A 26,380-nucleotide genomic window follows, 5' to 3' on the forward strand; every position below is an offset into this window, starting at 1 on the left:
CATTGGTTTTAAGTTGATGACCACAAACTTAACACGGGATAAGAGTTATTCTCACATGTGATAGGTTTAAAAGCCTAAAGAATTTCTAACACAAACACTTAGAAAACATAAATGGTTCTGCTGCAAGTCTGTCATATATATAACTGAAGATATAGTTGGTAGGCTACATAAAGCTGTAACAGGTCCATCCGTAATGTCGTAGATTTCTAGTATCTTTTTTCCTTCTAATTCTTATTTTGGAGTGGTCTCTTTTTTTTTCATTTTTTTTTCGTATAACATATAAGCATAACAAAGGTGGCACTGGTGGAACTCATAATGAAATCGAGTCCGGTTCGGCAGCTGCTTGTTGGGTCTGTGGTGCATACCACCGATAAGCAGAATGCCTGATGCATTGACACCATTGACACGTCGGCGACCTTCTTGAGAGGTAGCGCCCTGTCACGGACCAAAATTGGACGCCCCATCTAGCACCTCAGGAGGCCCGGGCAGCAGCATATTAGCCCCAAGGAGCAGCCCAAACAGCCCACACTTGAATGCACCAACCAGCAGCACCATCTTGGGCCGGACAGCAGCTTGCACCATCCCATATGCAGCCCAGAACCAGCAGCTAAAGATGGGACAGAATGCATGAAAGCTGCGCTGCCTTGTGCACAATTGGGAAGCTTCATCCTTGGCCCAACCCAAGTGAATTTTCTAGAGGATGAAGGAGATATTTCTGGTGGAAGCTTCTAGAGTTGCTTGGAGGCCAAGGTTTCTAGAGAATTCCTAGGAAGCTTCCTAGCCATTAGATGCAAACCCAGTGGATACATCCTAGCTCTCCATTTCGAGAGGCGACTAGTATAAATAGGGGAAGGCCCCTCATTTGTAAAGCAACAAGTTGAGAGCAACCAAGTTGGTATCACAGAGAGTGAGTGACTTGGGAAGTGTGCCCACTTGTAAAGAGTATTCCATAAGCAATAAAGCTTGGAGTTTTCTCTTAAGTGTTCTTGTGCATACTTTAGAAGATTACTTGTTTGAGCATATTAGTGTTGGAAGCCGCCTTATAGTCATAGTTACTAAGGCATCTTAGTGAAAAGGCTTAGACTTGTGCTAGGATAAGAAGCCACATAAGTGCCGCACGGAGTAAACAACATAGTCGAGATTTTACCCCGTGACAACCCGCACGTACTGACAGGTCTCGGGCATCAGAGATCGAGAATGATTAGGCCATTGTTGACGTCTAGCATGGCTGCCCGGTCAGAAAACTAAGCCCCTCCGGTGATTGGGTCAGTAGTATTATAAGCTTGTTGAAGTATCTCATGAGTCTGGACAATTTGAATAACATCCAGAAACATGGAGATAGGCGGTGGACGCATAATTGACCCATTTAGAGCCTCATAAAATCGACCAAGACCCTTTAAATACCAATGAACTTTCTCCTTCTGAAGAATCGATTCTCCGATTGTATCAACGGTTTCCAAAAGAACCATAAATTTTCGAGTATAATCACGAAGTGAGAGATCTTCCCTCTTGATGTTTTGAAGAGACTAGTGCGAGTCAAACCTGGATTAGCATAAGTATGAAGTAGTTGATCCCAAACCTCCGCTGAACGGGTATTACCCATGATCTGAAACTATTTTTCTTTATGAATACAGATCCCAACCACAACTTCAAGGACTTGCAACAAAGAAAAAAACACAACTTGGAGGTAATTATCATACCTACAGTTCTTGTAGGAGCACTTACCATGAGTTTCTTTTTGTACTTCAGTTGGAGGTGGATATTAAAACAAAGAGGTACTTCCTTACAATACCTCTTAATTTATAGAAAACAATTTACTTTATACATGACACAACCATGATGTTTGGATAATTTGTAGTAAAATCTGCAGGGAACCGGACGAAAGAGAGCGAAGTTTCTTCATCCCATCTACACAACATAAGTCAAAAAGTGCTTGGAGACAATCAAGATACAAAAGTTTTCAAACTTGAGGAGCTAGAAATGGCTACGAGTAACTTTTCTGAAGCAAATAAGCTAGGTCAAGGTGGTTTTGGTCCGGTATATAAGGTAGCTAGGCTGTCATTTCCTGCATTCTTAATATCCATTAAAAGAATTATTAGAACTATATTTGAAATGTTTATACGGTTCTCCTCAGGGTATACTTTCCGATGGACAAAAAATAGCAGTGAAACGACTTTCGAGGAGCTCTACACAAGGGTTACAAGAGTTTAAGAATGAAATTTTAGTAATATTAAAACTCCAGCATAGAAATTTGGTTAGACTCTTGGGTTGTTGCATTGAGGGCGAAGAAAATATGTTGATTTACGAATACATGGCTAACAAAAGCTTGGACTTCTTTCTCTTCGGTTAGATTCTTTTTCCTATCATTTTCCAAGAAGTTTCACATATAATAAATAATCTTAGATATGTTTTTTGCTAATTGCTATTCAGATGTTAATAGTTTCATACATAAAGTGTCCAATCCAGTAAAGGACCCAACTCTAACGTTTTATATCGATTTGTTATATTGGGTTAATCCTATCAGATTCCTGCAAACTAACACTCTTAGATTGGAGTAAGCGATTTCAAATAATCGAGGGGATATGCAGAGGAGTTCTTTATCTTCACAGAGATTCTAGATTAAGAGTCATTCATAGAGATCTCAAGGCAAGCAATGTCCTGTTGGATGAAGATTTGAACCCCAAAATTTCGGATTTCGGCATGGCAAGAATATTTGGAGGCAATGAACTCCAAGCAAATACTTTAAGGATTGTTGGTACATAGTAAGTAATATTTTTAATCTTAAAATGCCGGTTTTGTAACTTCACATTAAAATATTAACTTAACTACAAAATGCAGCGGCTATATGTCTCCTGAATATGCCATGGAGGGAAGATTTTCAGAAAAATCAGACGTTTTCAGTTTCGGGGTGTTGCTATTGGAGATAGTAAGTGGAAGGAGGATCAATAGCTTCTACCACATGGATGCACCCCTAACCCTTTTGGGATATGTAAGTGTTCATGCATTATTCCTGAGTAGTTCTATAAAAATTTCCCTGTATTCAAACTTATATAGTTACAAGTATTTATACGCAAAAAAACTAGGGTCCATTTTATGCAACTATATATGATACTAACAAAGATTGAGACTCATCTAACAACTAAAGTTGTGTTAATCCTAAACTAACAGCCGAGTGGGCCGAGGCACCACCTTCGTCCATATGGACCAGGTAGACGATCCATACATTTGTAATACTCCCCTCAAGTTGGAGCTGAAATGCTAATGATGCCTAACTTGCTAATTGCGGTATGTGTCAGTACCAAGTGGCTTTATAAAAATGTCGACAAATTGCTCAAATGTTGGTGTAAAGCGAGGGATAATAAGATTGGATTTTCTCTTTTCACGAACCGAATGATAATCGATTTCAATATGCTTGGTGCGTTTATGGAAAACATACTTGTCAGCAATATATGAAGGTGCACGATTATCACAATTCACTTACACTTTCGAGTGATACCTAGATCACGAAGAAGATATTTGAGCCATTGAAGCTCACATGTGGGAGTCGATGAAGCCTGATATTCGGCTTCAACAAAGGATCTACCAACCGTTTGTTGTTTCTTAGACTTCCATGAGCTCACGTTAAATCCAAGCATAGTAAATAACCGGTGGTTGAGCGTTTGTTCGAGGGCATCCTGCCCAATCAGAGTCGCTATACCCAGATATAAGGATCGACCTCCCTTTACAAATGGATCCCTTGAGATACTGAAGAACTTGCTGAGCTGCATTTAAATGAATGTTGCTCGGAGATTGCATTAACTGAGTTAGGCTATTGACATCATACATTATGTCAGGACAAGTAACTGTTAGATAGAAAAGACGACCAGTGAGATGAAGATATATCGTCCAATCATGGAGGGGGTTTCCGTCTATGTCACTAAGGTGGGACTTATATTCCATGGGAAATAAAGAAACGCCCGAAGCGGTTAAATTAGAATCTTGCAAATATATCGCTTCACGCTAGAATCTTGCAAATATATCACTTCACGCTAGAATCTTGCAAAATATCAAGGTATATTTTCATTGGCATAACATATGTTGAAAGTGGCTTGAATGTGGGTTGATATCGAACCCGGTTTACGACGGTTTCGGCGCGGAATTTTGGACCTGTTAGCGGAGCTGATTACTGAGACAGGGCTGGTATGCGAAGCAGGGCCTTGGGGAAGAGCTGATCTCCGAGACAGAGTTGGAATGTGGAGCAGTGCCTATGTCGGTTATTAGTGTTAGCGTATTCTTGTGTATTTCGGATTTAGAGAGAATCGGTGAGGCAGTGGGATTAGGGTTTTAGTGACTATATAAACTAAAACCTTAGGAGATATCAGTAGTATAATTCTCACAAATCTCTTGTCTAACTTGTTTGCTTATCATAGTGGAAATCATTGCGCCGTTGTCGTTGTGGACTAGGTCTCACCAACCGAACCACGTAAATCTCTTGTGTCCTGTGTGATTGTTCTTTATTTCCTATTGCTTTTTCTTGGATTACTTGTTTTCGATCATATTAAACTCCAATTGGCATAACGGAATAATACCTTGAGAAGACCCAGAGACCTTGATCCTTAGAAAATATTGGAGGCGACCAAGATCTGAGGGAGAAGGTATTGTCGATGAAAGGCTTGAGACTAGAGATAACATGATCATTATTTCCAGTAATTGTGATGTCGTCAACATAAACCATAACGTAATGAGAAACATAAACAGTAGGGTATGAGAATAATTCTAGATGAACTGAACAAAACCTCATTTGATGAAGACAAAAGAGAATTTGGAAAACGATTGACGGCAAGCCTATTTTGAGACCATAAAGAGTTTTATTTTGACGTCATACTTGAGACTTCTCCTTAGTGGAGAAATCCGGAGAAAGTTTCATAAATACCTTCTCGTCTAGATTGCCTTGTAAAATGGTGCAACTGACATCGACTTAATGTAAAGACCAGCCTTTTATGGCAACAATGGAGATAACGAAACGAACTATAACCAACTTTGAAATAGGGGCGAAGATGTCTTGGTAATTAAGACCCTTGATTTGAGTGTATCCCTTTGCATCTAAGCGAGCTTTGTAATGCTCAATGGAGTCTCCTGAATGAAATTTGATCTCATATACCCATTTACAACCCATAAGGCGTTTATCGGTGGTGAATTTGTAAGTATCTAAATATTATTTGATTCTAAAGAATCAATTTCCTTGGCCATCGCTTCAAGCCATTGAGGAGAAGTCATGGCTAGTGTGAAAGATGATGTTTCACTTTCAGATAGAACAAATGCTTAGCTCACCTTATTGAAAGAGGGAACTTTCAGAATGCTTAGCTCACCTTATTGAAAGAGGGAATGAGTCGATAGATAGATAATAAGTTAGATTATAACAGAGATCTGAGAGAGAATTTGAAACAGCGACAGAGATTTGATCATAATTATAATCCGCGAGATGTATCAGAGGTCGTTGCAACGAGGGAGGACGAGAGTTAACATCAAAAATAGGAGAGGCTGAAGGTGGCTGAGAAGGAGATAAGGGAGTCCAGGGTCGCCTGAAGAGGTACGTCTTTCAGGGGAAAAACAGATGCCGGGGAAGCATGGAGGCTCGACTTGAGATTCTCTGAAGGAGATCTGCTTTCACATTGCAGGAGTGCCGAAAGTGGGGTGGGATTAGAGAATGTAGTGGGCCTGGGCAGAGAGGAGGACGTGTATGTATATGATCCATCATCCGGAAGAGATATAATAAGAGAAGTAGAAGGAGTGGTGCACGATGAACCCATTGGAAATCGAGTTTCATAAAAACTACATCACGAGAAGTATAAATTTGATTAGTGGGGAGATAAAAAAATGCGCTCAACTTTTTCTCCTTGGGGATAGCCCACGTGAATGTTGGAAGTGGCCACGATGATCCATCTTCCTTTTGATTCAATTTTATGAGGGCAAGCAAAATTGCAAAGATGGTCGAATGGGGGGGTCCTCCCCTTCGCCGACAATAAAGAGAAGATAGAGAAGAAAATGAAGAGGAAGAAGAAGGAGAAAAAGGAGGATTTTTGTTTGTTTAATTATGGTTGTTGGTCGGAGATGGCCGGCAAAGGATTCCCCCCCTCACCGACAATAGAGAGAAGAGAGAGATGAGAGGGAAGAAGAAGGGAGAAGAAGATGAAGGAAGGAAGAAGAGAGAGAAAGAAAAAAAACAGTCAAGGTTGCCGGTTGACGGACACCGTTAGGTCAGACCGGAGAGGTCATTGACAGGCTGTGAAATGGATACTGCGGTATCTGGAAAGAACTGCGGACATTGGTCTGATTTATGACAAAAGGGCTGCCACATTTGGTTCGATAGTTGGATTTGTTGATTCAAATTTCTCAAGAGATCTTGATAGGAAGAGATCGTTGACGGGCTATACGTTCACTCTCTGCAGGAGTGCCATAAGTTAAAGAGCAGTGCTACAATCGGCAGTAGCCCTGTCTACAACGGAAGCTGAGTACATGGCAGCAAGAGAGGCCGTGAAGGGGGCAATATGACTGAGTGGTTTAGCTGGTGATTTGGGCCTGATGTAGGAGGTGACAAAAGTCTACTACAACAGGGTGCGATTCATTTGACCAAAAATCAAATATATCACGATAGAAATAAACACATTGATGTCAGGTATCACTTTATCAAAGACGTGATTGAAGAAGGGAAGATCACGATAAAGAAGGTGTCTACGATAAATAATCTAACATATATGTTGACCAAGACAGTTACAACTTTTAAGTTTTAAGCACTGATTGGACTTGATTGGGATTTCCAGATGTTGAGCCCTTTGGAGGGCAAGCCCTGACAGGGCTTAAGTGACGATGGCTTAGAGGCATTGAGCTATGATGGTGCAGATTTAAGTCAAGAGGAGCATATTCAAGTCGGTTATTAGTGTTAGCGTATCCATGTGTATTTCAGATTTAGAAAGAGAGAGTCGGTGAGGCGGTGTGTCGGTGAGATTAGGGTTTTAGTGGCTATATAAACTAAAACCCTAGGAGATATCTGTTTCGAATTCTCACGAATCTCTACTGTAACTTGTTTGCTTATCATAGTGGAAATCATCGCGCCGTTGTCACCGTGGAGTAGGTCTCACCAACCGAACCATGTAAATGTTTTATGTTCTAGGTGATTGTTCTTTATTTCCTATTGCTTTTCTTGGATTACTTGCTTTCATCATAACACTAACCGTGCTTTGTATCGTGCATCCTCTACCCCTGAAATTCCCCTAAATCTCTTCATTCATGGCAAAAGAACCTTGTCTTAATTCATCACTCTTCATAGCTTCTTCATAGGTGCAGGGCTCACCCTCATCAATGCTTTCCCCCATATGCAAATGTAACAAAATCTGTGATCCATACCTTTCCGGTGATCAAATGTCTCTCCTTCCCGCAACATTGTAATGAACTTCTTCATGTTCATTTTTCTCAGCTTGCTCATCTATCTTAGGTCTTGCCTCTTCCTGAATGTCTATCTCAAATTCCACGTGTTCCTCATGATCTTCTTGCTCCACATGTTTACCAACACTCTCTTGAGCATCTACAGGGGGTTACTTTCAGAGTCAACATGGCCAACTCATCAAAAGTAACATCTCTACTGATAAGAAACTTCTTTGATTTTCCATCTGGATTCCACAACCAATAACCTTTGACGCTGGGCTCATACCCAAGAAATACACATTTTTTAGCCCTCAGATCCAGTTACTTTCTTTAACATGTGTATAATCCGGGCAATCGGAAATCCTCAAGTTCTCATACTTTGCAGGATAACGAGACCAAACCTCATTAGGAGTTTTACAATCAATAGATGTACGTGGAGAAACATTTACAAGATATGTTTCCGTGTTCACCACTTCAGCCCAGAACACTTCCGACAATCCTACATTCGAAAGCCTTCAACGAGCTCTTTCCAAAATAGTTATGTTCATACGTTCTGCCTCATCATTCTGTTGCGGTGTCTTTCTGACCGTATGGTGTCTCACAATTACGTGGTCTTCATAAAACCTATCAAACTCGTTTATGCAAAATTCAATACCATTGTCAGTCCTCAAGCGCTTGATCGATTTTTCAGTCTTCTTCTTGATCAACGTCTACACTGCTTAAACTTGTCGAATCCCTCATCTTTGGGTTTCAGTATGTATACCCATACTTTCCTGGAAAAATCATCTATCAAGGTTAACATGTGAAGAGGGAAGTAGCGCGTTAGGAGTCTATATAAATGAAAAAAGCCTAGCTCTACCATAGCTTAGGCTCGTAGACAGACGATCTGAGTTACAAAAGGTCTACTCGTCGTTGAGTCTTTCCGTCGCGAGAATAGCCACCCACTTCGATTACCCAGACGAGGATTCAGTGCCGTCCTAAAACGCTTTGTTTTCAACATTCATGGCCATCAGTCGTCTTTCGAATCGGGAGAGGATGTGGTGGTAACCCCCGCAGCTTCGTCTAGAGCCGGGCGTCCAGCCGTGTAGGAATAAAACAAAAAATAAAAAAATCTGGAACAAAGAGAAGTAACACTTAAGCAAATAGGCAAAAAGTAGATACTTGAGAATTCTTCATTTCTCCTTGAAGAAATCTGAGCAAACTTACTAGATACATATCATATTTATAGTCATAAACTAACAATAAACTCCTAAAAAGCTGCAACTACTTAGACTACTTTCCTAATAATTTTGTAACCAATACTTCATGACTTGACTACTACTAAAAACTAGGAACCAGTTATTTGACTAAGTAAACAGAAACTTTAGTACGTAGATGCACTAATTTTTAACACTCCCCTTTAGTGCATCCTTCCGATCAAGAACTCCAAAAGCTGCTCTGAGATGTTCAAACTTAGGCTTTACCAAAGCCTTTGTAAATATATCTGCAACTTGATCATTTGTAGAGACTCCTATTAGCTTAATTTCTTGGTCCAATACTTTCTCTCGGATGTAGTGGTGACGAACTTCAATATGCTTTGTCCGAGCATGAAAAACTGGATTGGAGGCAAGCTTAACAGCACTTTCATTATCACACATGATTTCGACAACATAATCAAGTTTGCAGAACATTTCTTGTATTAATATCTTCAACACTCTTGTGCAACCATAGTTGCTGCCACATATTCAGCTTTTGTGTTAGATAATGCAACCATCGTTTGTTTCTTGCTGCACCAAGACACCATAGTTGAACCGGTACTAAAGCAATAACCTGAAGTTGAGTGTCAATCATTTTTTTCTCCAGCCCAATCTGCATCAGTGAAGCCTTTGAGACAAAACCTTTGAGTCCTCTTGTACATAAGACCATACTCAAGTGAACCCTTCACGTAACGAAGAATTCCTTTTGCTGCCTCCAAGTGAATAGACCTTGGGAACTGCATGAATTGGAAAACTACACCAACAGAGTAAGCAATCGCAGGCTTTGTGATAGTCAAATAAATCAAACTGGCAACCAGTTGTTGAAATTTCCTGACATCCTTTGGAGGTTCTCCTTCATCTTTCATCAATTTGAGATGTGGCTCTATTGGAGTAGTTTTTTTTTTACTCCCCCATGCCAAAACGATGTAACAACTTCCTTGCATAACCCATTTTAGAAACAAAATATCCTTGATCCAATTTTTCAATTTCTAGACCAAGAAAACAACTAGTCTCCTCTAGGGTTCTTCATCTCAAATCGAACAGAAAGTTCATTTTTCAGCATTGAAATTTCAACGTCATTATCTCCGGTGATGATCATATCATCCACATATAATAAAACCATCAAATGCATATTTGAATCTGATTTAATAAATAAACTAGAATCTGCATCTGAAACTTTAAAGCCGCAAAAGATAAAGTATTGAGCAACTTAATTTACCATACCAAGCACGTGGTGTTTGTTTAAGGCCATATAACGCCTTCCTCAGTCTACACACATGGTTAGGATAATGCTTCGCAACATATCCTTCAGGCTGCTCCATAAATACTTCACGATCCAACTCTCCATAAAGAAAAGCATTTTTTACGTCATGTTGCCATAACTTCCAATTTTGGAAAGCTGCAAGAGAAATAATTTTTTATTGTTACCATCTTTCCCACGGGACTAAATGTTTTTTCGCAGTCCAATCAGTAACTTTGAGAAAAGTCACGTGCAACGAGTCGAGCTTTGTATTTTTGAACATCTCCATTTGAATTTTTCTTTAAATGGTAAACCCATTTGCAAGTGATGGGCTTGCAGTTTTCTGGTTTCATCACCAACTCCCATGTCTGATTCTTGTTCAATGTTGCAATTTCTTCTTGCATCGCAGCTTCCTATTCTGGACGATCTTTGGCTTCTTCGAAACTTGTTGGTTCTTCATCTACTGCTCCTATAAAGAAGCATGAAGTGAGTGTACACAACTGAACCTCGTAGTCTTTGAGGTAATTTGGTTGTCTTTTCTGCCTTATAGGTCTTCTTTTAACTTGTTGATCGTTGCCATTTGAGCGGCAATCAGTTAGAGATTCATTTGTATCTGAATCTGGTATTATTTTCAAGAACAGGCTGCTCTAGATCATCACTAAGAATTACTTCCTGCACAGAATTTTTTTGGGCTGAATAATAGGTGGAAATCTCATCGAATACAACGTCCCTAGAAGTGACAAACTTTCTGATTTCTGGATTCATACACCTCCATCCTTTCCTGTTGGAATCATATCCCACAAAAACACACTTTTTCCTTTTGGATCAAGTTTGGTTCGATTTGATTTTGGAATGTGAACATAGCAAACAGAATCAAACACACGAAAGTAATTTACATTAGGTTTTAGTCCATACAACAATTCAAAAAAAGTTTTTTCTTTACCTGACCAAGGTGGTAATCTATTTATCACATGACACACACATTGAAATGCTTCAGCCCAAAGTTCTCGTGGAAGATTCTTGTCGTGTATCCATGAGAGACTTGTTGAAGCGAGATGTGCCAACTTCCTTTCTGCTATCCCGTTTTGCTGAGGAGTATTAGGACATGTCATTTGTCTTTGAATACCATTTTTCTCACAATACTTGAAAGAAATCATTAGACATAAACTCTCCACCATCGTCACTTCTTAGGCATTTTATTTTCTGCCCAAACTCTTTCTCTATGGTGTTTTTGAACTCTATGAAGTGGAAGAGTGCCTCACTCTTTGATTTCAAGAACTTTACCCATGTATATCTTGAAAAGTCTTCTACCAACACCATAACATAGGAATATCCACTATAACTTGGTGTTTTTGTTGGTCCCATCAAGTTTGTATGCACTAATTCAAAAAGAGATAATCTACGGTTGGATGAGCTTTTAAACGGGAGGTGATGTGATTTGCCAAATTGACATCCTTGACAAATCACATCTTCATGTACGTTCTTCAATGTTGGCAGTCCATTTATTAATTTGTTAGAAGAGATTTGCTGCAACATTTGATAGCCCAAATGACCCAATCGAGCATGCCAAATTGTTGAGTTGTCCGTTTGGTTTGTTTTCTTCACATAGGCTTCCCCTGCTGCCAAGACAAACAAAGACCCTTTCTTCTTACCAGTCAAAACAACATCACCATCTATTGTCTTCACATTATCAAGAACTTTTACATCGTCTGGCCCAAACAAGACATAATTTCCAGAGTTAGTAATTTGAGAAATTGAGATTAAATTTCTCTTCAAACCTGGAACATGAAAGACGTTGTCGAAATTGACATTTGTATCCATATCACCAATTTTGATGACTCCTTCATTTTCTACTGAGTATATGGAATCATCAGCGGTAATAATAACCCGTTCTTCATTATGTTGTCGCAATTCTGAAAATAAGGAATCATCTCATGTTACATGATGAGAACAACCAGAATCAACAATCCACTCTTCATTGCCCCTTTCATGGTTGAAAAGAACTTCACCAGGGACGTACTGTTTTTTCAGTAACATGGTTCCTTCTTTCAGCTACTTCAACGGTGAAACACTGCTCCCAGTTGAGTGGTTCATTGCTTTCTTTTTCACTTGCAGCATTTACCGTGGAGAGGTTCACTCTACAATTTTTCTTCACGTGTCCGATCTTACCACATCTATAGCACTTGAAAGACTTGTTGTTTTGTGAGCTGTCTTTAACTGTTTCTGTGTTTGACCCTTTTTCATGGTTCTTGTTTCCACCCACTGGTTTCTTATGGTGTTTCCCTTTGGAGAAGAGTGCAGCATCTGAATCAAAATTCTTCGCCATTTGCTTTGCCAATGCCTCTTGATTGGAAAGCAGATTTTCTAACTCTTTGACTGAAGGTTGCTCTGCACATCCTTGAATAGAGGTAACAAAAGGAGTGTACTCCTTCAATCCACGAATGAAAAATCTCCGTAATCTACCTTCACTGATCTTCTCATCCGGAACCAATTCTGAAATTTCAGCACAAATACTCTTAATTCTTAAGAAATATTCAGAAATAGACATACCTCCTTGTGTTAACAATGCCAATTCGTTCTCCAAAAATTGCAACCTGGCTGTATTCTTTTAAGAGAACAACCTCTCTAGTATCTCCCAAACTTCCTTTGGTGAGCTAATATCACGGACATGATCAATGAACTCTTTTTCAATTGAAGTCCTTAAGGCAAAAAGGGCTTTACCACATTTGATCCTACATTTCCTTCGCGGTTCAGCATTCTCTGTATTATCAACTGGAATTTCTGCTTCACCAATGACGAGTTCCCACAAGTCTTGACCTTGAAGATAAGCCTCCATGCACATTCTTCAATACTTGTAATTTGTCCCTACAAGTTTCTCAACACCGAAATGTTGATTTGAGTTACTTCCCCCATTTGCGAACTCTATACTGCAATAAGAAACTTCCCCTCTACAACTTTCAATCCTCTCCAACAAGACAAACCAGCTTGATATACAAGAAGAGAGAAAGTAATTTTAAAGTTCCAGAACCTGGCTCTGGTACTATAAAACAAAAAATAGAAATATTTGGAACAAAGAGAAGTAACACTTAAGCAAATAGGCAAACAGTAGATACTTGAGAATTCTTCATTTCTGCTTGAAGAAATCTGAGCAAACTTACACATATCATATTTATAGTCATAAACTAACAATAAACTCCTAAAAAGCTGCAACTACTTAGACTACTTTCCTAATAATTATGTAACCAATACTTCATGACTTGACTGCTACTAAAAACTAGGAACCAGTTATTTGACTAAGTAAACAAAAACTTTAGTACGTAGATGCACTAAATTTTAACAAGGAAGACTCACCCTAACCACTATATAGGCGACCCACCCCCAACTCTAGCCGAGAAGCACCCTCCACCCAAAGTTGACCGGGCTCTCGGGTGACCGAGTGGGACCAGGTCGGACGGTGGATTGGATAGATCGTAATAGTTGATTATGTGGTATTTTCATACGAAGAGTCACCTGTGGAAGTCATGATGAAATGAGATGGTGAAATGAGATTGCCGATATAGTAGATAAAAAAATTCAAATAAATGACTTATATAACATGTGGAACTATATCACCCGAGCTTAATTGAATGAAGGAGAGACTAAAGTCCGAGAGTTGGAGGACAGATTAAAGAGGTAGAAGAGGGCGTGATTTTCTCATCAGAATAAACATTAGACTTACAAGTATCTATAAGCAAAAACTTGGGTAAATCTTTATACAACTATATATGATATTAAAAAGATTGAGACTAATCCAACAACTAATGTTTGTTAATCCTAAACTAAGAGACGAGTGGGACTGTGCGCTGGCTTGATCCATGTGCACCGAGTTGACGATCCATACATGCATAATTTTCTTCTTAGATGTGGTTTCTAGCTAAGATCATATTTATTTAAGATCGAAAGTTGTTATTGGATATATTTGTGTCTTATCGATCAGAGAATTCAGTATCTGTCTCTTTGTTATTCTTTTTCAGGCATGGAGACTCTGGAAAGAAAATAAGATGCTATCATTTATCGATTCAACAATTTCGACTGGACCGAATATAGAGGGGGAAATCATTAGATGCATACAGGTGGGTCTGCTTTGTGTGCAAGATTTTGTGGAGGATAGACCAAGTATGTCTACAACACTTTCCATGCTCACTGGTGAAATTGCAACTATCCCTACTCCAAAGCAACCAGCATTTAATCAAACACAAATGTCTTCTGATCCAAGTTCATCTCAACAAACCCATGAAAATTATTCTATAAATAATTTAACTATCACTAACATCGAAGGCCGTTGAAAACATTTTGGTGCTTTTGATGTCATGGTTTCAGTAAATTACCCTGTAATATAAAATCAACAACACATTCTAATTTCTCATAATTTATAAGAAAGTAAAATTTCATAACATGATAAAATATTAACAAAAGTTCAAAGCAGAGGTTCCTTTTGTACATACGATAATATCAACTAATTATTGTATGTACAAACACAATAATAAAGTATATTCCCCAAAATGTTATTCCTCTTGATTCTCCGTCACAAAAATTACATTCGAATTCATCCTTAAAATCTTTGCACATTCACATCTTTAATTTTCCACTATTTTGGCTCCTAAGAAAAGATACTCCATTAATGAACACATGACCTGAAACATCTCGTTTCCCTACTGTCAATAATTTTCCACTATTTTGGTTCCTAAGAAAAGATACTCCTAAAAACGTGGAAAACTTATTTCCTCAAGATAATCATGGATCATCTTTTTTTTTTTGTTGAAACATGGATCATCTTAATTACATATAAATTACTTGCATACAATAATTATTTGTGGAATGAAAGGGAAGACTATTAAGTTCTCATACTCCTTAGTGTCTCTATTTTCGACTAAAGAGTGGTGTGACTCGTGTCGATCCAAAAAATAGTCTTTAGTTAACTACGGTCAATAAGTCAAGAAAAGACCAAGAGACCAATGGGTCAACCTGTATAAAGTCAACAAGGAGGTTGAATCCGAAAAAGGTCTCCCACCCAAGCCTAGAACTAGGGTGTCGGTACGATCGTCTTAGGCGCCTATGTCCCGCCTTTGCTCAAATACCAGGTCTACTCTGCGATTTAAGGGAAGACTAGGGGGTCCGCGCAAGTGGAGTCGATACCTTAATTTCGAATCATGGGGGGGAGTAAAAGCGTGCATAATGCTTACCGACTTAATTCTGAAATACTATCAAACATCTCAGTCGATTAGGATCTTAAGTGTTTATCAAACTTGGGCTTCAAAAGTCCCACGAGGAGGAAACTTCTCCTAAAGAATCTACAAACTCGAAAACTTAATCTACATGGTATCCTTCAATAAGGTAAATTCTATCTATCAAAGATGTAAGATAATCCCAAGGAAGAATCCTAATATCTCAGAACTGTGAAATATTAGTTTCGATCTGGCACGGCGGATCTCAACCGCCTCATCATCGTCTCTCTACAGTCATTGAAAGCATCTTATAAAATATAATCAAATCATCTAGAAGCAGACAAACTCTCAATCCCACGAGTAATTCACAACTCCTAAACTCGGGTTCATTCAATACTCAATTGTTTAACTGCTAGGGCAATCTAACTGTCTTGAATCAGAGTGATTTTCGTGCAGGTTTCGCCCCGATCGAGAAGAACAAAGCGAGATTCAATGTAGCAGTGTCATGATTCTGACTGATTCCAAGAAGATAAATTTTGACATCGGTAAATAGCATAAGGCATAAGGCTAGGTACTGCTGCAAACATTCGACAATGCTCGAAACACACTCTTAGCTCTAACATTAGACCTACATAGGTGAAGATAAGACACATGATTTTTCTTAGTTATTTTTTATTTCAGATAAGAGGCACTAGAATTTCGTACGCTAGAATTCATTTGATGATCAGGTAATGCTTGCATTTAGATAACAAGTAGACATGGACCAATAAGAAAACATCAATGTAAAAGAATAAAATTGTAAAACTTTACGGAAAATTTGTATACTTCTACTGTAGTTAAAGTTATTCTACTATAGTTAATGTTTGTAAAGTACGACAGGATTTTTCGAGTGTTGGAAAATGGTGGTAAAGTAGCCAAAATATGTGTAACATCAAAGAAATGTTACAAGAAATCGAGGATGTTATTTGCTCCTAAACAAACCCGCTCATTGAAAATTAGACAAACGTAAACGATAGTCTGGCTCTGTCACAAATGAAACGTAAATATGCGGTTAGAACCAAGATGATGGTAGGAGAATTTATAAAAAAATGTATACAAATATATTAATTTTCCATGCTACCTTTTCTAGATAAAATCAGATTCTAGAAAGAGAAATGGTTGAAGAAAATCTATGAATGATATTCTTGGACTTTTTTCAAAAAAGTAGATGATAGAAAGCGGATTTCATATGATAAAAGAGAGTGGTGGGTTGATGAAAGAAACATAATTTTGGGCAAGACAGATTTGGAGAAAGAGAGATGATGGGAAAAATAGTCTTCAATCTGATGAAAGAGAAATGAAAAGTTGTTTGAGAAGAGAAGAGAGATAATGAGAGAAAAAACAGAGGACTGTTTTTTAACTAAACAATAGATTAGGTATTACCGTATTAGGATAGAATAGAAGAGGTAGAATAGTAAATAGTCCTGAAGTACCTGAATCCTATTGGAAATCATCTCTAGTTTTTTTTTTTTGACCCATTGACCCTATGATATAGGACCACATCCTATCCATCAATAGCTATTTGGGTGATTCTCTTCTTTCTTAGAGGGAGAGGCTTCTTATGTAAGATTGTGCTGCGAATTGATTCAAAGTCATTACACAAATCAATCAAAAACTTGACCAAACGACATTCTTTGCTACCAGCAATATTAGGAGGATAGGGCTGCAATTGTCCAGATTCTGTAAGAGCTAACTTATCCCAAATATTGGTCATTACAAAATGAAATTCTTGAATACTCATATCTTTTTATTTCATATTTCTCATATCAGCTTCCAACTTATACTGTGCTGCAAAGTTCGACTGCATGAATACATCTGCTAAGTAATATCACATCTCACGATTGGTTGAAGAACAGAAATTTCGCCAACCAGTAACCAATGTCTGATCTACTGAGTTATTAATTTAAGTAATAATTTTTGAATTGTTGGCTTTCCAAACCATATATAACCCAGCAAAATTTTATTTCGGTCTATCAACTGGTTGAAGAACAGAACCATCAATATAATCCCCCAAACATATTTCTTTCAAAAAATTTCTCATCAAAAAACTCGAATAGGAGTAATTTTTACCATTCTATCTTTCACTAATAACTTGCAATAAATCATCGTTTCCACATTCCATTTTCTCAACTCAATAACAAATAAAGCAAATATAACCAAGATAAAACTAACTGACTAAAGATATACGAAGAAGAAGTGCAAAATAACAAATACCAGATCCGCAACGAGAATACCAATATCGAAGAGAAAACATCAAATTCGTAGATGAAGAAGTGTCAAAATCCTAAAAGCTCTGATACCATGTAGAAATCAATAACAAATAGCACTACTCAAAAGAAGAAGAGAGAAACATTCAAATGGAGGCTAGGATTTTCATTAGTTGAGATTAGGTCTACTAAATAACAAATAGTCTAATACATAGTAAAGGTAAAAGACTAAAAGACCCTTACAGATCAAATTACCAAACAACCCCTAACTATATATATTATTCCAACACATAACCCTAGGGTAAAAATAACCGCCGCAAGTATTTTTTTTTTCGAAATAATCACCTTCGGAGTAATGATAAAAAAACACTTACAAAGGAAAAAAATAATTATTGTAATGATCTATCCTTTATTTTCATTTTAAGGGTTATTCACAATAAAAATAGGCATTTTCATATCGTTACAGCGGCTAAATTAAAAAAAAATGTATAATGGGAATGAGAGGGGCAGCTAAATCTATCTTGCATGCACTTTAAGAAATATAATTGATAGTGACTGATTTCGATAATAGAACCATAATTCTCTGGTTTGCTCGAGGATCCTAAATTATTGTTTAACGACCACAGACTTCAGTAATAGTTACATCATTTATAGAATATCTTTGTTTATACTGTTGAGATGAACTTGAATCCGGAGGCATTTTTGTCTGAATAATTGCTGGTTGCTTTGGTGCAGGAAGAGTTAGAGTTTTACTAGTAAGAATGGAAAGTATTGCAGACATACTTGGTCTATCACAAACCAAATCTTGCACACATAACAATCCCACATGTATGCATCTCAAGATTTCAACTTCTAAATCTGGTTCCCTCAACAACGTCCGATCCACAAACGATTGAAGTTTGTTTTCTCTCCACAATTTCCATGCCTGAAACAACATTGTAAAAGAAATATTATAGTATTGGTTACAAACTACGTCAATGAGAATAAAATTTACTTACAAGGTCGAGATTAGATTGGATACTGTCACCTTATTGGCGGAGTCTATGTTAGAAGTGATCAAGAATGATATATGAACACTTACATATCCGATAATGTTTAAGGGTGCGTCCATGTGGTAAAAGCTATTATTCCTTCTTCCACTGATAATCTCAAGTAGCAACACTCCGAAACTAAAAACGTCTGATTTTTCTGAAAACCTTCCCTCCATGGCATATTCAGGGGACATATATCCGCTACAATTTATAGTGTTAGTTAGACAAAATATACCTCTATTTTTACGAAGAACAAGGAATCAAGAAAGAGAGTAAGAAAGTAAACAATCACACAAAACATAAGAGATTTATGTGTTTCAGTTGATGAGTCTTACTCCACGGATAACAATAGTGTGATGAGTTCCACTCTGTACGAAGAACAAGTTACAAAGATACTTCTATGGTTTCAATTAGTACAACTCACTGAAACCCTAATCCCTTCGCCTCACCACTTCTTTCTAACTCTTTACAACGCCTGGCTACCCCTTACATTTTTAACCGTCCTAATAAGACTACGACAAACATAAGCAAAATTGGTCGGCCAGGCCAAAAGTTTTGTACTCAGGTGGCAAACTGAGTTAGCTATTGATGATCCAAAAAATGGTCATCAGTTAACTACGTTTAATAAGTAAAGAAAAGAACAAAATCCTGATGGTTCAACCCAGAACTTGGAGGTCGGGACGGTTGTCATAAACGCCTAAGCCTTGCTCTAGTTCAAATACAACCAGTTTTTCCATGGGGTTTCAGAGAAAATAACGGGGGTTCGCGAAAGTGGGTTGATACCTCAATTCCCAAATATGGGGCTAAAAGCATGCCTAATGTTTTATCGACTTAATCCTGAATCATATCTAAGATCTCAGTCGGTGAAGATCTTAAGTATTTATTAAACTTGAGATACAAGAATCGCACAGGGAGGAAACTTTCATTATAGAATCTCCAAGATTAATTGGTAATTGAGTTTACCCCCTTCAGTAATTGGTAATTGAGCTTACCCCCTTAAATTTAGATTTTTTGTCAAAACTACTAAGGATATGTTTGGTATGTGATAATAAAATCAGAAAGTAAATAACATATAAACAAAATCAATCTTTACTAATCATATTCCTGACCAAATCAAACAATAAAATGAGGTAGAATCCCTAATATGAATCATATTGAAGAATAGTTGTTCTTGGTAGTGGCAATTATTTCACGTATGCCAAACATAGCCTTTCTGTTTTTGTCACTAATAGTAAGTCTAAGGGGGTAAGCTCAATTACTCATTATTGAGGGGGGTAAACTCAATTACCAATGAGTGACGAGGGGGTAAGCCCAAAAAAACGTTAATTCTAAATATTGAATATCCTTAAATAAGGGAACTTTCCTATATCAAATATACTAGATAATTCCAAAGAGGAATCTTAATATCTCACAACTATGAAATAGTAGTTTCCATCTCTAACACGGTGGAACTCAGCTACCTCATCAACACCACGATCAACTAAAGGTCCAATTCCTAAACTTGAATCACTCGATATTCAATTATTTAAGTACAAGGACAATCTGATTGTCTTGACCGCCGGAGAGGTTTCCGAGTTCCTTGAAGGTTTCACCCCTAGTTCGAAAGGATCAGATCGAGATTCAACTTAGTTGTCTCAACATCTTAAATGATATTAGAAGGGAAAATTTTGACATCATCAGTCGTCTACCTATATTCAAGACGCTTTCAACACTTCTCCACCTTGACTTGATTATACCATAGACCTTCACGCAATATTAATACTGTTCACCAAGGTCGTAATTGTCCTATAAGGGCTTGTCCTAAAGGCCTTTAACATCTATAGATTTTAATCAAGTCAAAATAATGCTTAAATTGAAAGTAGTAACTGTCTTGGTTAACATATCAGCTGGATGTCATGTTGTGGCTATCTTCTTCATTGTGATCTTATGTTCACATCCTTGATAAAATGATACCTAACATCAATGTGTGTAGTCCTCTCTTGGGACATTTGATTTTTGTTCAAATGGATCACACTCTAATTATCGCAGTAGACATTTTTTACCTCCTGCTTCTTCAAACCCATATCACTAACTAAAGCGCTTAACCGTATTGCTTCCTTCACAACCTATATTACTTCCATGTGCTTTGTCTCAGTTGTAGACAATGCTTCTAAAGACTGTAGTATTGTTCTCTACATTATGACACGTCTAGAAAGAAAGAATGTATAGTCCATTATTGATCTCTTTTTATCAAGATCTCCTCAAAATTCTCAATCCACGTATCCAACAATTGATCCATAAGTATTAACTTTTATCATAAACCAAACCAAAATTTGCAATACCACTCAGATATTAAAGTATCTATTTCACTAGCAACCAATGACCTCTTCTAAGTGTTCACATGTATCTACTAACCACACTAACGACATATGAAATATTTGTTATGACGCAATCAAGTAAATCAAGAAAAACAACAGGAAACAAAAAAACAATCACACAGAAAACAAGAGATCTACGTAATTCTGTTGGTGACACATACTCCACTACGACAACGACGCGATGATTTCCACTATGATAAGCAAACAAGTTACACAAGAGATTCTTGAGAATTAAACACAGACATCTCTTAAGGTTTTAGTTTATATATTCACTAAAACCCTAATCCCACCGCCTCACCGCCTCACCGCCTCACCGCCTCTCTCTTTCTATATCCAGAATTTTCATGGATACGTTAACACTAATAACCGCCACAAGGTTTGCTCTGCATACTAGCTCTATCTAGGAGCCCTGCTTCTCATACCAACTATACCTCGGTGATCAGCTCTGCTAACAGGTTCAAAATTCCGCGCCGAAAACGATTACCTTGTAAGCGGATTGGCGCGTCGTAAACAAGGTTAGATATCAACCCATATTCAAGACACTTTCAACAATATCTATCTTTGTGCAAACCACAACATAAGTGATGCTACCGACTGCACTTGAAAAGGAACCTGAGATATAAACTTTTTCTCCTCATCTGTCTGTGGTGATAACTTAGTTAAAAGCTTAAATGTGATGTCAAGAGGTACTCAGACTTTGCCTCTTCCACTCCAAAACGTTCCAACACTTTCTCGACTTACATCTTCTAGGATAATAATTTACCAACAGATATATCCCTTCGTATCTCCGTTCCCAGAATCTTCTAAGATGCACTCAAGTCTTTCATCTCAAAATCACTTCTTAACCGACTCTTCAACTTCTAAATTTCATACATGTTCTTGCAAGCAATCACCATATCATCCACATATAGAAGCAAGTACACATAAAAACCCTTTACTAGTTTTCTATGTTAGACACAACTATCATATTTGGTTCCAGAATACCCGTTTTCAGTCATAAAAGTATAAAAAAGTTTATACTACTGCCTAGGAGAATGCTTTAACCTATATAAAAATTTCTTCAAAGACAAAATTAGCCTTCATTTTCTTGAAATTCAAACTCCTTCGGTTGGTGTATACAAATTTTGTCTTCTAACTCACCATGTAGGAAAGCAATCTTAACATCAAGGTTATCAAGTTCTAAATATCATAAGGCAACCATGACAAGTAATCCTCTAATAGAGCTATGTTTAACAACATGAGAAAATACCTAATTGAAATTTATTCATTCTCTCTGTATAAAATCCCTTCCACTAACTGGATTTTGAATCATGCATATTCTACTCCAAGAATTTTCTCCATGAAAACCTATTTGCTTCTAATTCTTCTGATCTTTTGGTTTTTCAACTCGTTCCCAAGCTCGATTGTCATGAAGAGATTTAGTATCTTCACTAATAGCAATATACTATTGCCTTGACTCATCACTCCTTATAGCTTATTCATAGGTCCATGGTTCACCTCCACATATGCTTTCTCCCATACTAATTCAAAATGCAACCACATCATCATCTATGTACTTCTGTAGTGACTTTGTTTTTTTCTCAAATTCCACTTGTTTTGCATATTCTTCTTGTTCCACCTGTTTATCAACACTCACTTGAGTGTCTATATCCATTACTAATTTCTTCTTGAGAATTACCATAGATAAGTCTTTGAAATTAACATCTCCACTAACAAGAAACTTGTTTGACTTTCCTTTTGGATTTTAAATTTGTGCCCCTTCACTCAACGCTCATACCCAAGAAATATACAGTTTTTAGCCCTTGGTTCCCCAGTTTATCTTCATTAACATGTGTATAAGCCAGACGACCAAAAGTTCTTAAATTTTCATACTTTGTAGGAGAACCATACCATACCTCATCTGTAGTCTTGCACTTAATAGACGGGCAAGGAAATATTCACCAAATAACCTGTTGTGTTAACTACTTCGACCCACAACACTCTAGGAGACCCTGCATTTGAAAGCATAGTGACTCTCTCTATTAGCATTATATTCATACTTTCTGAAATACCATTTTGTTGTAGTGTTTTCCTAACTGTATGATGTCTCACTATTTCTTCATCTTTACAGAACCTATTGAATTTCTCTCCACTAAATTCCATATTGTTGTCAGTTTCAAGCATTTGACTTGTTTTCTATTTTTCTTCTTATAATCTTCGACTGCACGAACTTGAAATGAGTCTCATCTTTGCTTTCTAGTATGTATAGCCATACTTTTTTGGGGAAATCATCAATCAAGGTTAACATGTTTATTACCTCCACCATGTGAGCTTACTTTAGAAGGCCCCAAAGATCTGAATAGATTTAATCCAAAGTACCTTTAATAGTATGTATAGTTCCACTGAATTTGACCCGGCACTAAACACAATACTCAAAGAATCTCAGTTTTGCAACTTTCTGTCCAGAGAGCAATCCATGTTTACTCAGCATAGCTAGCCAACCCCCTCTCTCTCATATGCTCTGACTGCATATGTCATATTTTATTAGTTTTATCTTCTTGTCAAATGATGATACCGATACAGATCTCATAACTGTACTACACTGTACAATATAAAGACCATTCTTTTGCAATCCTTCGTAATCGTAAGAATGTCGTTTGAAATTCTAAGAATACTAGCTTCACTAGTAAATATACAACCATTATCATGTATGTATGTTTTTAGAAACCCTTGTTGAACTAACACAACCCCCATCTTGATTTTTCACAGGTTAAAATTATTACTTTTATCAAACTTCTTTATCTCGTATTTCGCCAGTCCAAAAAGTAGTAATCGAAGCTCTGAACCCAGTTTGTTATTACGGAGAACCTATGTAGTTGGTCTCGGTCTCGGTCCGGCCGAAGGCCGAGACCGAGACAGGCCGAGATTCTCGGTGAGACAGCAAATATAGAAATTAGCTAAATTCTAAAATAGTTCACTTCATTAGGTTAATAAAACGACGTTCATACTTCATAAGTATTCTTCTTTGAAACTTCTTGACTTCTTCTTCTTTGAAACTTCAACTTTCTCTCTCTAGAATCACCTTCTTCTTCTTTGAAACTTCTTGACTTCTTGTATTCTTTGCTTCTTCTTAGTTCTTAATTCTAGTTGTACTATGTATTATAACTTAATTTCTGTATAAGGAAATCCCAATCTACTAAACTTTTGAAAGTTTCTAAAGAATTTATTAGTTTCTCTCTAAGGCATAAACCCTAAATATTCTATATAGTATTATTGCTGTTTATATTAGATACATTGGGAATATAATAAGTAGTTAAGATTTGAGAATATAATAAATAGTAGTACTTAATTTAGGTCAAAGAGTTTTCAAAAAAAAAAAATCTAAATATTTGGAAGTTGCTGTCTCGGTCTCGGGTCTCGTCTCGGTCTCGGGTTGTCTCGGCCGAGAAACTCGGCCAAGCCCTAACTCGGGGTCTCGGCCGAGTCTCGTCTTGGGAGAGGGCCGAGACCGAGACGAGACCCGAGATTCTCGGCCGTCTCGGCCGAGACCAACTACATAGCGGAGAACAAGCAATCAAGAAGGCAGTAAAGAAGGTGAAAAACCACACAAACTCACAAGAGATTTACATATTTCGGTTGATGAGACTTACTCTACGACAAACAATGGCGCGATAGTTTCCACTATGCGTGAAGAACAAGTTAAAAAGATATCTATTTTAGTTTATATAGCTCACTGGAAACCCTATTTTCACTGCCTCACCACTTCTATTTCCAACTCCATAGAATACATGGGTACTCTTTACAATGATAACCATTTTAATACGACTAGGGCAAACATAAGAAAAACGGGTCGGACCAAAAATTTCTCTCGGGTCTCAACCTGATTGAATATTAATCCATATTCAAGACCTTCAACAATATGCTAATATAAGGTTACCAAGGATAACACTATAATATGGAGTATATTACTTACTGTGTACCAACAACTCTTGAAGTATTTCCTTGGAGTTCATTGCCTCCAAATATCCTTGCCATGCCGAAGTCAGAAATTTTAGGATTTAGGTCTTCATCCAAGAGGACATTACTTGCCTTGAGATCCCTATGAATGACTCTTAATCTAGAATCTCTGTGAAGGTAAAGAATTCCTCGACATACTCCCTCAATGATTCGAAACCGCTTCTTCCAATCCAAGAGTAATTGTTCGGTTGAATCTGATATACAAGCCAATAAAAAAAACAACGGGAGTTCAATATCATATAAGGTACTTGATAACAAAAAAGTTTTAGATATAAATTTTATAAACTTATTTGAAGTTGATAGGGGAAAAGTCCAACCAAATATAAAGAAATCCAAGCTTCTATTAGGCATGTATTCATAAACCAACATGTTCTCATAGCCTTCGATGCAGCAACCCAAGAGTCTAACAAGATTTCTGTGTTGGAGCTTTAAGATCACTATAGCTTCATTCTCAAACTCCTCTAACCCTTGTCCAGAGTTCTTCGACAACCGTTTCACTGCTATTTCTTGTCCATCAGAAAGTATTCCCTGAGGAGAACAATCAGAATGTTTTCGTAAGCAGCATTACCAATTTTGTTAATGGAGATGAAGAATGCAGGAAACAACAGCTAGCTACCTTATATACTTGACCAAAACCACCTTGACCTAGCTTATTAGCTTCACAAAAGTTATTCGTAGCCATTTCTAGCTCTTCAAATTTGAATTTTTTTATATCTTGATTGTCTCTAAGCATGTTTTGATCCATGTGAAATAGAGAATTTTCACTGTCTTTCCTCCTTTTCCCTGAAAATCTTACCATAAGTTAGCTTCCAAATTTCATATTGAAATACATACTTACAACAATCCTGGGCCACCATTACCGAAGGTATTCAACAGAAATACGACAATGACGGAGCTTATGTTGGAAATTTGAGATTTTATTAGAATTTAAATACAGGAAATTGGGCCGGAGGCCCAATTTCTAGTATTTTTTTGTTAAAAAGACAACCCATCTTTTTAACTAGCTAGGCCCCAAGTAAGTTATAAAAATAGGCTTGAAGGACATTTTTAAAGGCACCAACTTTTTAAGAGTCAAAAATACCCTTCATTCAATTAGAAATACCTAGTAATAATCTAACTAATAAATCAAAAATTTGAGTTTTTCTCATGACCGAACCGAGTTGGATTGTCGACGCCGATTAGAATTTCTGGGGTTTGAATCGATTTTGGCTATAAGATAGGTTGATGTTTTTAGGTTTTGGTGATTTAATCTATTTGCTTGTTGTTTGAAGAGGCTTTTAAGGGGTTTGATTTAGTTTTTGGTTCTAAATTCTAGAGAGAGAAAGTTTTATATACTTTCAATGGAAGGAGAAATTGATAGTGTTTCAAGGTATAATTCAACTTCTTCATTGCTTTATTTTCATTGAGTTATGAATGATGGATGACAATTTGTTAGTTTTGATGTTTATGTTAAAACTTATTTGTTAGATTTATATGGAAGTTGTGAAAGTATAGTTGATGCAAGCAATGTGTTTGATAAAATGCTTGAAAGAGATGTTGTTGCTTGGAATGCAACGTTAGTTGGTTATACAAGACTTAGATTGGTTGAAATAGCTATAAAGTTGTTAGATGAAATGCCTATGAGAAATATTTTTTCTTGGACAATCATAATTGGTATTTATGTTCAAATT

General features: G+C 37.2%; 2 protein-coding genes across 9 annotated transcripts; one reads left to right on the plus strand and one right to left on the minus strand.

The window, feature by feature from the left end:
* The first annotated feature begins 867 nt into the window (after window positions 1–867).
* LOC147536466 (G-type lectin S-receptor-like serine/threonine-protein kinase At1g11300) lies at window positions 868–14,309 on the plus strand. 8 transcript variants are annotated; one of them, XM_086641327.1, is made up of 7 exons: window positions 868–1,775; window positions 1,859–2,046; window positions 2,135–2,345; window positions 2,525–2,762; window positions 2,839–2,989; window positions 10,286–10,362; window positions 13,890–14,309. In XM_086641327.1, exons 1-6 carry the CDS (start codon window positions 1,625–1,627, stop codon window positions 10,349–10,351), a joined length of 1,005 nt encoding a protein of 334 aa, XP_086497453.1. In that variant the 5' UTR covers window positions 868–1,624; the 3' UTR covers window positions 10,352–10,362; window positions 13,890–14,309. The 8 variants fall into 8 exon arrangements, with proteins under 8 accessions (XP_086497453.1, XP_086497454.1, XP_086497449.1 ...); XM_086641328.1 differs by having other exon boundaries at window positions 10,286–10,397; window positions 13,890–14,021; XM_086641326.1 differs by lacking the exon at window positions 10,286–10,362 and having other exon boundaries at window positions 870–1,556; window positions 1,635–1,775; window positions 1,871–2,046.
* A 3,408-nt stretch (window positions 14,310–17,717) lies between these two features.
* On the minus strand, window positions 17,718–25,590 carry LOC147536467 (G-type lectin S-receptor-like serine/threonine-protein kinase At1g11330). Its single transcript, XM_086641332.1, has 5 exons — window positions 25,327–25,590; window positions 25,028–25,238; window positions 24,667–24,904; window positions 18,408–18,558; window positions 17,718–18,251 (listed from the first exon to the last, which is right to left on the minus strand). Exons 1-5 carry the CDS (start codon window positions 25,507–25,509, stop codon window positions 17,940–17,942), a joined length of 1,095 nt encoding a protein of 364 aa, XP_086497458.1. The 5' UTR covers window positions 25,510–25,590; the 3' UTR covers window positions 17,718–17,939.
* Window positions 25,591–26,380: the final 790 nt, after the last annotated feature.

The sequence above is a fragment of the Eschscholzia californica genome, unplaced genomic scaffold (assembly GCF_041429995.1).
Source record: "Eschscholzia californica isolate CP2 unplaced genomic scaffold, dmEscCali1.0.p SCAF_5, whole genome shotgun sequence".
NCBI classification, from domain to species: Eukaryota; Viridiplantae; Streptophyta; class Magnoliopsida; order Ranunculales; family Papaveraceae; genus Eschscholzia; species Eschscholzia californica.

Excerpts from the sequence above, each read along its gene's own strand:
- LOC147536466 (XM_086641323.1), top strand. The coding sequence starts at position 1,625 with ATGAATACAGATCCCAACCACAACTTCAAGGACTTGCAACAAAGAAAA. Across the intron at positions 1,776-1,858 it reads GTGGATATTAAAACAAAGAG|TAAAATCTGCAGGGAACCGG; the intron begins GTACTTCCTTAC and ends GATAATTTGTAG. Across the intron at positions 2,763-2,838 it reads TTAAGGATTGTTGGTACATA|CGGCTATATGTCTCCTGAAT; the intron begins GTAAGTAATATT and ends TACAAAATGCAG.
- LOC147536467 (XM_086641332.1), bottom strand. The coding sequence starts at position 25,509 with ATGGTAAGATTTTCAGGGAAAAGGAGGAAAGACAGTGAAAATTCTCTA. Across the intron at positions 25,239-25,326 it reads GTTTTGGTCAAGTATATAAG|GGAATACTTTCTGATGGACA; the intron begins GTAGCTAGCTGT and ends TGTTCTCCTCAG. Across the intron at positions 18,252-18,407 it reads CCTTAAACATTATCGGATAT|GCATGGAAATTGTGGAGAGA; the intron begins GTAAGTGTTCAT and ends ATGTTGTTTCAG.